This window comes from Loa loa (genome assembly GCF_000183805.2).
Source record: "Loa loa unplaced genomic scaffold supercont3.63, whole genome shotgun sequence".
In the NCBI taxonomy this organism is placed as follows: Eukaryota; Metazoa; Nematoda; class Chromadorea; order Rhabditida; family Onchocercidae; genus Loa; species Loa loa.
This window is the reverse complement of record NW_018108243.1, coordinates 128,368-139,369: the sequence shown is the minus strand read 5'-3', so window position 1 is coordinate 139,369 and position 11,002 is coordinate 128,368. Positions and strand designations below refer to the sequence as shown.

Genomic DNA, 11,002 nt, shown 5'->3' with positions numbered 1-11,002 from the left:
TTTAATTGTTTAAGGAAAATCTTTGGTACAACAATATGCATGCTATACGCCAAGATACAATCACGCTACTATGTATGAATACATAAATGTGCGTATGTTGCTTTTTAATTCGAGAATATCTACTGTTTGTCACCTTAATTCCTTGGTGAGCAACAAGGTCATAGTTTAATGATTGAAAAACTTTTACTTTCGCCCCGAAAAACGTAGCATGAGGGAGGGGAGGAACGAGGTTTAACGATACTAGTAATCTAAGCGCCACAAAAAGCCGTGCGCGATTCGTGATCGAGTATAGGGCACTTTTAAAGAATAAAATTAACCCATTGAAGCATAAAGTTATGTAGTGCAAGCGATGAGGCTGACCAGAATGATTTAAGAGTACAGCCTTCGACGGCGTTTTCAGCTTCACTGCCGAATCTTTCCTTTTAAAGTTGCAGTGAATTATTGTTCCAGCTGATCTTGATGAAGGAAACGGGGCGACGCATACCATTGCCGATACACTTCCAAATCACAGTTCTTGAGCTATCTTCTATCGTGCAGAGCGTTTGAGAGCATTAATTTGAATCTATCATTGGGAATCAAATGGGTTACAGGATGTTCTGATCAACGTAATCACTTATTGCCTGTGTTTTAATAAGTTCCATATCATTCTAGTCACTAGTTGTGTCGTGCTAAACTGATCCGGATTGGAACAAACTGTGCGATGCAATCTAGTAGCTTACTTAGAGAAAAAGCAAAAGTTCTCCTGAAAAAAACGAAGAGTAATGCCACCATGGTCATATATTAAACCGGCCATATATTTCAGAATTTTTCCAACTCCAATCAACGGTTTGCTTAAAATTTGTTGAAATTCTATGCCGAAAGCTATTGATTGTAACTGCGACAACGATAGTGTTTGTAAAAAGGATTCAAATGAAAAGTTGGGATTTAGATCTTCGAAATCTTTTTTTATCATCAAACTTTTGTTAAAAATCGTTCTACCGATTTAACAAAAGTTAAAAATCGGTAGAACGATTAGAAGATGATATGATAGAATTAGAAGATGATATGATAGAAATTGGATTTTTGATGTTGAAAATAAATTAGTATGCCAGGACTTTTTTCCACTGTGAAATTGAATTTATTTTTTGACTTCGTTAACTATATCAAAAATATTCATGAAGCCTTAGGAAGAGTAATATTAATTAAGGGAACATTTGCTTATTTCATCTCTCTAAGATGTATTAGAAATGAAATGTTAAAATAAATTCGAAGAAAAAAAACGCTATACTCAGAGAACTCCGCTTGCTGTATCTAATATTTTCTGAAGCAGAGTGCTTAAATTTTCATCATTATTTGGAACTGAGTATATCCCTTTCAGTTTACATCTTTCCTATAAGTTACACAACTTGTAAAAGCTCAGTTGCCATGCAGATCCATTAGTCATTTCTTGAACGGCGACACTCGTATGGTTTGCTGTAAGAGAGGAGACGCTCCTTGGCAAGTATCTTCTTTGAAAAGCTGCGAAGTCGAAAAAGGAAGCAGACTTGTCACTTATACTTCAGGTGTTTTACGCTCAAAACAAATAGTAGCCATGTATTTTTCCTTCTTTCTCTCTTTTCCTCTCCCTTTTTGTTCAGCTCTGCAAACAAAATGAGGCATTTCCATGGTTTCCTTTTCAGTATACACACCGCTCCATTCCTTTTGCTCCTCGGTCTTTGAAGCATTTCAAAGATTTTTCTCCGATCATTTATAAATTAAAACAATGCAGTAATGGATTCATTATGAATTGGTCACTGCATTTTTTTGAATTTTTCTTGTGTTTCGGATACTATCACTGCCTTTTGACCCGTACTTCTTTCATCACCAGTTGCAGATTCTATTTTTAGCGATTTTATCGTGTTGTCGCAAATCCATGTAAGTATTCTGAATGTTTAGTTAATCTACCAGGAAACTGTGCTTCATGTTTCTGCTTTCAATGATTTAGGAAAAAACTATGCTAAGCATTTATACATGAAAGGCAAAACGTGTGATATGATCTTCTTATACAAATTTCAACATTTTTCACATTAGCAACAAATAGTGGACAGGTCAGAAAGAGAGAGAAAAGCAAGTCATTTTATTACTATCCTTATTTATTGCGATCCTCATTTCCTGCGGATAAAATGTCCTTCTGTTTTTGACCAAAAATTTAGAACCACTACCAATGGATGCAGCCGACCCTTTACTAAACAAACTTTACATAAAAAATCGCTAGCGAAGAATTTCAGTACTACCAAAAGAATTGAGAATAAAGGAACAAATTTTATCGATATCGGGTGTTTAATGAGAAAACGTTCTGAACCAAAAAAAAAAAATTTCTTTTGTAATGATTAACCTTAACATATCAAAAGGCAAAGCCAGGAGGAGCATTTTACAATTTAATAACACAAATTAGAATCTTTCAAAAAATTTTGGTTCACTTTACCAAGATTCCCTTGTAAATTTAAAAAACAATTTGCTGAAATTGATGGAAATTTCCGTGTCACTATTCCAAGGCTTTTGAATTTTTCTTGAAAATTAACTCTAATTGTAATTCATGCAGGTTCTCTCTTGAGATAAACACCTCTTTTATCGGTTCCACAATTTTTTTATCAGTTTCTTTTTCCTGCTACGATTGTCCACGATGAATTTATTATTTTATAAATCGTACTTGCAACTTGAACATTTCGAAAGGTATCACTTGAAAGGGTTTTTTTTATTGTAAAAAATTTATCTCTTTTCAATATCTCTGCACTTGAATTTGCGGTTGTTCTCATTAGTTGTTCCCACTAATTTCATGCAATAGAAATGCTCAAAGTTTGTCACGTGTTCAAAATTAAATTTACCTCAAATTCTTGGAAAAAATATCCTTTTTCGGTAAATTTAAAGATTAGCGAAAATTTTTTGAAAACTATTTTGACAAGCAAAATTTAACGTTGTCAAAAAAATTTAAATTTACCTTATTTGGCAAAGCTGTTAGTTTAAATATATACTAATTTCCTTTCTTTGAAAAAACGTGGCTTTCTCGGCAGCTTAAGCAGTCAGAAGTTTTACTTTCGATGTGAGCCCAATCATCACGCTACCACAATGTTGTTCAAAAAATTTTGATTCACAGAATTAAGGCATTACGGAGTTATTTACTTTTCAGATTGATAATTTCCGGCTACATTAATTGGTCGGATTTCAGTTTTATGATATGGCCCAAGTTCACATGATGGCCTTTATCTCTTACACCTGGAACCTACCAAGGCAAACTGCTGGCTGTTGCATAATACGGAAGAAAATTTTATCAGAAACAAGGGTGGAGAAAGAGTTACTAGAGGCACAATCATTATCGTACAAGGTTTCTAGCAATTACAACGAGGAAAACTGCAGTAGCAGTGAAAAAAAAAAAACAATGACATTCGCAAAATCTGTTATGCTATCCTCTTATTTTCTCATATGCGTTTAACAGAATGTTTTTTTCCTCAGATTTGGGAGAAATGACTTGAGGATCTTTCAGATCATCCTCCTTGTATCTCTTGTTATCATCACCAAATACATAAAATCTGATCCGATCTCTTTGATGCAATGCTAAAGTAGCAACGAGTTTTGGTTCTTGAGTACAATAAAACTCTCTAACCTTCTAGCAAATTCAGAAAGCGATTTCATTCAATATCTCTGAGGGAACTGTTTACAGCTTGAATTGCATAGCCTCAGCCGATTAACGCGGTGGTGTCTTCTGCATAAACTAGTCTAGCCAGGCAATGTTTTGGCTTTTTAGGTCATATAATCCCTTTTTAGCTTTATGTTTCGGTAGTTTTACTGCCGCTCTGTGGCTGTATTGTAAATAACTTGGAAATAATTCACAGTTGTGAAAAATTATTGACAACAAACAAAATATTTTTATTCCCCCTTCCTTCCAGTCCTTTTTGATATTTCTCTCTTTTTCTTGTAACTTGCTTTCACATTTTTTATGATATGAAGGATTTATGGAAGCGAAACGGAAGGGTTGGCTGTAGTAAATGCTGCACGGAGGAATTAATTTGGTTGCATTATTTATGCAAACATTGGTTTAAACAGTTACAAAAACTGATATATCCTCGCGGAGTGTTCACAAACATATTGTAACAGTCAGTAAAAATAATGAAAAAAAAACGAGAAAGTTATAGGCTAGCTGGTCCTTAACGAACGATAACTCAAGTAATTAGATACAGTGAAACATTAGCAGATACGATTGATTACTTTTGCCATAGCGTAGAGCACATAAAATCGTTTATGAATAGTAGGAATGGAATATAAATTTTAATTAGTAACGGTGTCATCTTTCTGGAAGATATGGAGATGAGACAGACACGATTTCGCTTGGTTGTGTTGGGTCCTGGGAAAGTGGGAAAAACATCAATCATTCGGCGTTATCTTCATGGAGCTTTCGATGAAAAATACAGAGAAACCGTTGAGGATCTTTATTCGAGAAATTTCAATATACAGGTTTTTGCTGGTTTTAGTTAGTGCTTGCTTCATATTCCAGTAATCTCATGGATTTCCTTTTTCTAACTCGTTTTTTCGGATAATGAAAATCATTATGTTGAAACAGGAAATAGAAATATCACTGGAAATTCTGGACACAAATTTCGATTATCCGGGCATGCGCAAAATTGCGATAGCATCTGCCAATGCATTCATGCTTGTTTTTGCCGTCAATGATGTGGCTAGTTTCAAGCAGGTTCTTATGATTTCAGTTAAAATTCGTCATACCCAGTGCATTATGGAACATTTTATATAAGGAAAAGATCTAAAAAAGTTTTTTCTTTTTCCATGATTCCCAAAATCATAAATTCAGATGAGTGACATATGGTCACAGATTGTGCAGCAACGAAAAGATGCTCGAACCCTTCCAACTGTTATTGTCGGGAACAAGTGCGATTCATCTTCTCAAAAAGTATTTAAACTGATGGCATCAATCAGTAATATTATTGTCTCCGAAAGGTTTTCAGTAATTGAAGGAAAATCCCTAACATCAATGCAGTATCGTTCAGTTCTCTGAAAAAGGCGATTTAGGTCTATGAAGCAACAGTTCGAGCATGGATGCAACGTTCAAATTTCAATATAAGTTATGTCGAATCCTCTGCAAAAATGAACTATAACATAATGAAAATATTCCGAAATTTTCTGGATCAAAGTCGTTTGCTGGATGAAGAAGTGAGCTAGTGATGACAGTTTCTTTATTCTGTCAAAATACTTCTGTTGTTTGTGGTCCAGAACATTTCAATATATTTTTTATGGATTCAGTATTTTCTTATACTTGACCGTTGAAATGATATACAAATAAATTGAGAATGATTTACAAATAAACTCACTTGCTCACCTTATTCTTGTTTTGGATTTTAAAAGACTATTGAACATCTTTCTGAAATGCATTCTATTATTCAGTTGACTTGCAATAAAATGATGCTTATCCCTTTCGCTTTTATACTCTGTTCTTCAGCCGTCTTCAGTGTATCAGAATCATAATTTAGAAAATGATGAATATTTGCAGAAATTTTTTCAGAAGTGGGCAAAACAGCAGAAATTGCAATCCCATGAAATTTCGCCAATAAAGAAGCTTAATCGGAACTGGTCATTACCGGTAAGTACTATTGCTTTATAGCCTAATCGGATAAGGTAAATACTAAGAACAATTTCCAGTTTTTTTAGGACATAGGTATAAATTTTAAAGCAATTTTATTTTGATAGTTTCAATATTGAAAGTCGGGAAGTCGGAATGAAAAAGTTTGCTCTAGACGAAACAGGTAGAGTGACGATGTAGTTTATTTTTCAAAAAGCTCTTCGTCTTAGTTAATCTACGTTAGGTTTTTCTATAAATTCGAAATTGTCTGCTCACAAAAATCCCGGAAATTTATTTGAGCACTAAATAATTATTTTCTAATTTGCAAATTTATTTGTCGTTATCAGACATTGGCTTTTTTCAAAGTGTGTTTCTTCCATACTTGCTACCATTTTTAAACAAATAACTTTTCGAAATTCTAGTAATGTGTGGAAATATATAAGCACCCTACTTTTGGTCCGTGAAGTTGAGTATCATTTAAATTGTTGCTTAATTTAGGATTTTAACAAGGACACTCATTACATTATAATTACAGGTTAACAAAGCTAAAGGTAGCAGTCCAAAGGCTCTTAAACGATCGGGTAGTCTTATACGACGCTCAAAGCATCAATCATTGCGAATGAAATGCCATGATAAGGAAATACCATTAGGTGAAAGCGATTGTAAAATATCATAGTTAAAAGTGCCATTTCTCCAGCTTACTGTAAATATAATCACTGTGAAATGCTTTTTATGTAAATTTCTTTTAACTGACGAATCAATTTTGAAATCCATCCAGATGCGGCAGCTTTAGTTATACTCCCTTATTTATATCTTCACATTAAAGTGAAGAGCTAAAAGAAATACACCTCCGGTGCAATAGAATGATTCCGCAGATGAAATTTTGTTTCCCTCATCTGTTGAGTGACAGTTTTCATTCGCAGGACAAATATTACTCGCACAAAATTTGTTACTCCTTTCTCAATGAAGATTAGCTAATGAATCGATGTTTTCTGATTTTGTATTTGCAACTATTCTGTTAACAGTGTTAGCAGTACAACAAAGATCAAAGACTTTTTTTAGCATACCCACTTCCTTTTATTAGGACTATCCTTAACTGCAAATTTCAGATATAGCAAATGATAACAGGAAGGACTGGAAATGCAAATGAGGCAGCTATTGGAATCAATTAGCAAATTTTGCTTAGTTCGGACTATTTGCAATTTCCCGACGGTATGTATGTATGACGGCATGAATAAATACATTTTGACATTTTAAGGTTTGACGTCCAATAGGCAAACAAACACGTTGTAAACACTGAGTTCCTTTTCACAACCCCTTGTCCATATTTTAAGGAAATCTATTTTCCCTTCTGTAAACTAATTTTTAAGTCGGCACTTGCTGAGCAATACTGAGCAGTACTTCTGTAATAAAGCATTCTGTTCTGGAAGTGCAACATCCCAGCATTACTGATAATTTCTTTTATTTGCAAAACTGGTAAACTGCATAGAAGTTTAACATGCAAATTGATCTGGACGTCAAAATTACAACTGGATAGTTGTTACGAGACGTCCTTCGAGAAACTATAAGCAAAGTGACGAAAATGTAAGGAATGTTGGCCAGTTATAGGCAAGATGAAAGTATTGAACGAACAAATTTAAACAGTTTTCTAGCAAAAATTCTGACGATGCAAATGGTAAAAAATATGAAAGGATTGAAAACTTCTTGAATTGTCTCTCTCTTGATTAATTAGAAGTGTTCGAAGAGCATGATTTGAAAATTTGAAACATGTGATAGTTCTGTGACAACCGGTTTTGTTGCATGGATCAATTTAAATCATAACATGTAGGAATTCAGTGGGAAAACATATAATCATTTCCGCGCTGCAGCAAAATCTTTGATAACAACAGAAGACAATTGTAGACATTTAATTTAGAGTTCCAGTAAGTCATGATCATATCACTGCAGTAAACTCTTTGAAGAATTTTCTTCGTAGTACGACGAATATATGAATGGATTAACGTGATCGGATTCATTAACGCTGTAAGAAGGGATAAATTTGTCGTTTTTTTAGCTGAGTCAAAGCAATGGTCTGTATCTTAAGATGTTCAATTGACAAATTACTTGAAAAAGATAACGTATCAATGAATAAAATAAAATGTAGTAAATTGTTGAAAGGTTGAATTTTATAACTGATCATGTCATATTTGTGGGAAGAAAAATTCCCTGCTATAGCCGATAATTCATTTCTTAAACTGCAGTACACGAAGAAAGGGCAAACGGAGTTAATGATTGTTTTTTATGGTGTCTTTCGTTGCAGCACTTAGAATAATGAATCTTAAGGGTCTATAGTATAATGGAGGAGGGTATGGAGTACTGATATTACTGTCGTGTTGGTATGTGATGAGCGGTGATGCAAAGATGTTTCATTTGTGGGATCGTCATCATGTGCTGTATCGCATTCGATCAAATCCGCGTCATCCCAGTGCACGTAAATAACAGATAACCTCCAAGTAGGCTCCCACAGGATCTTGAATGACCTTAGAAACGGGAACTGAAAGAAAGAATATTATTGTAGAAGGTAACGTGAATTCTCATTACATTTATCTGCATGGAGAAAGGTACAGTTTCGTCCATGCGAATAAAATAATGCATTGAGATGATCTCTAAAGATATAACAAACCAGTTGTCATAATGTCTCAAGTTATGCTAGCTTTCTACAGAGTTGTCATAATGTCTCAAGTTATGCTAGCTTTCTACAGATGAGTCTTCCCAGCATTGGTCGTAGTATGCGCGATATAGTCTACTAATTATTAACTGGTCGATAATACAAGCGATAAATGAGCTTACCTGTCGCTTGCAGGGATGCCGAGTGTAGTGCCACTACGTATGCAGGTGTAAGTGTATGTCAGCCACTGTGTGCACTGCTGTAACTTGATGTACACCCTTCGTCTCCGCAACCGTAGCAGCGACGAAGACAGCGACAGCGACCACGACGATAACGAAGGAGGAGGACAGTGCGGAGTTGCTGCGCACCATCATCTCATCTCATCACATACACATACAGTTTGTCTAAGGGCTGTCACGGTGTGCGGTCATGTGGTCCTCGCCTTTACTATTGTCCCTCACAAGCGTTTTTGGCCTATTAGGTCTGGCGTTGATCACATTGGCTTTGGCTACTGACTCATGGACTGACTATCAGGTATTATCCTTTTCCATTATAATATATAATCATTCTTTATCGATCCAGTCTGTTTTACTACCAAAAATTAATCTGGCAATGACCTTCGTCTTCAGTTCTTTCGTACAGCTCTTCTAAAATCGTTGAATGAGTTGCTATCATTTTGTGTATTTATTGAACTGCTAAGGAGTGCAACAAGAAATGTCACCTAACTTGGTCTAATAATTAATAGTTAATTCGTATGAAAAGTGATGTAAGCTGCTGCACTGATCTAAAAGACCGCATTTCAAATGAATTTTTCCGACAGAAGGTCAAGTAATAAACAAATCTGTTCCATTTCATCCAACTTGAGACTTCATTACGATACTTTGGCCATATCTTTTCCCAACTTAATCCAACATGTGCGGTTGACAAGAATACCAGAGTAACAGTCGTTCATGTTTTCATATACACCATCATTCTATCATTTCTTTCCATCCAGTTTTGTTAATTCATTATTACTTATCATCAAATTCATAATTGGTTTATGTTTAGCCGAAAAATTATATCGTGCTCACTCAAGGGAATCAACATTCTCAACGCTTCATTAATTAGCATGGTAGAAAATTTCTTGTACATTAAAAAGTTTTGTAGCTATATCTTGCATTTGTCAGAGCTAAGGTTGAAATTAACGTCCTAGCTATCCAAAATCCGAAAAAATCACCGATTTTACAATCTAATAGTAACATTTTGTAAAGTATGCTTCATCTAACCGATTTAAAACATAAGCGAGCATTTCACTTATACATAAAAGCGACTGAAAAGCAGTTCATTGTTTGCTAAAAAGTATGTTTAATTATGAAAGAAATTGCTAGCAGCTCCTTTACTTTTTCTTTTATTGCATGAGAAAAGGTAACCAGAAAAAGTTTTTCCGAACGAAAGTGTTTAACAAGAAATTTCTTACCTTTATTTCCACTTATTCGAAACAGTTGACCACCTTTTCATCCATTCCTTAACGTCATTTCTTTATGGGTGTTATCATCAAATCATCATCACTGCATTATCTATGGAAATAGAAGTCACTGAATGATTCATACTTTTTTGTACAACAGTTAACTTCCGCAATATCAAAAAAAATCTTACAATTAATTTCCCAAATGGTCCACCACTGAAAATTCTGTCGGCTTTTGATGAAATATCACTTCTCAAACTTAATATATGGTACAAAATCTTTAGGAAAAAAGATCCGTAATACCGGTTTGCAAAATATTGTAAGAGTAGGACAATACATTTAAATTGTCCGTTTCTCGGTCTAAATTATGGTTTTACCCGAACACGAAGCAGTCTTAGTGATGACAACTTCCAAGACAGATGCATAAGTAGATCCTCCTATCCTTCAAGGAATTGGCATGTTCAGCAATAAATTTTATTTTGGTTAATCAATACTAAGCATAATTGTGTTTCGATGTTGAACATAGATAATATATCAAATTATTGTTAGGTGAAGTGTTACAGGAAAACAATATTGCCTATGAAATACCAGTTCATTAGAAATTGAAGCTTCTAAGAGGAACGTATGAACTTAGAATTAGCCATTGAAAGCAAATTTGTGTATTCATTGTAATTCTGTGATCTTATCTTTTCTTAGGTAACAAAATCCACGAGGATTCTGTTTCAAATTCTTCATCATTGCTTTTACTATGATTCACACAACAAGTTTTCTTTACATGCTGCTTGAAAGTGTCTTCTAGAGTTTTAAGTTCTTCAGTAAAATACCAGCATACTTAACTTCCCTCTTATATTGCACTCAATAAATTTATGAGTTTTCTAGATTTAATAACTTATATAAAATTACACATTTATTTTTGTGTTATTTACCATGAATTAAAAAAATAATTAGCGGTTTAGCCATCCTTTTCAGCACAATAAATTTTTGTTTGTTTAAAGATTTATTTTTCTTAAAAAAAAAATCTTCGAAACTCCGATTAAATTTCTACATTAATGCAAACAATGTTCGTTTTTTTTCAATTCAAAATGAATACTTCAAATGAAATTTTCAGGCAGAAAGGCTCTTACAAAATTCCAAAGAGGATTTTTTGGGAAGGGAGCGGCAACGCAGTAATAACTATCTAAAATGATGGACAAAAATTTTGAAAGGATTCAACTGAGACTAATTCAAGGGAGTATAGGAACCGAAAGTTTTGAATTTCGGGCTTATATATATATATATATATATATATATATATATATATATATATATATATATATATATATATATA

The 11,002-nt window shown here is 34.0% G+C and overlaps 2 protein-coding genes across 2 annotated transcripts in view; both read left to right on the top strand.

The window, feature by feature from the left end:
• The first annotated feature begins 4,310 nt into the window (after positions 1 to 4,310).
• On the top strand, positions 4,311 to 6,437 carry LOAG_07018 (Ras family protein). Its single transcript, XM_003142557.2, has 6 exons — positions 4,311 to 4,467; positions 4,574 to 4,702; positions 4,820 to 4,918; positions 5,038 to 5,178; positions 5,528 to 5,605; positions 6,120 to 6,437. Exons 1-6 carry the CDS (start codon positions 4,315 to 4,317, stop codon positions 6,258 to 6,260), a joined length of 741 nt encoding a protein of 246 aa, XP_003142605.2. The 5' UTR covers positions 4,311 to 4,314; the 3' UTR covers positions 6,261 to 6,437.
• A 2,223-nt stretch (positions 6,438 to 8,660) lies between these two features.
• The window catches only part of LOAG_17335 (hypothetical protein), a gene marked incomplete at its 5' end in the record, with an annotated part of 7,354 nt that continues 5,012 nt past the window's right edge, over positions 8,661 to 11,002 (top strand). The window contains one exon of the mRNA XM_020449993.1: positions 8,661 to 8,765. Coding sequence (XP_020306387.1) covers positions 8,661 to 8,765 — 105 coding nt within the window. The remainder of the gene's footprint in view (positions 8,766 to 11,002) is intronic.

Excerpts from the sequence above, each read along its gene's own strand:
- LOAG_07018 (XM_003142557.2), top strand. The coding sequence starts at position 4,315 with ATGGAGATGAGACAGACACGATTTCGCTTGGTTGTGTTGGGTCCTGGG. Across the intron at positions 4,919-5,037 it reads GCGATTCATCTTCTCAAAAA|GTCTATGAAGCAACAGTTCG; the intron begins GTATTTAAACTG and ends AAGGCGATTTAG. Across the intron at positions 5,179-5,527 it reads GTCGTTTGCTGGATGAAGAA|AAGTGGGCAAAACAGCAGAA; the intron begins GTGAGCTAGTGA and ends AAATTTTTTCAG.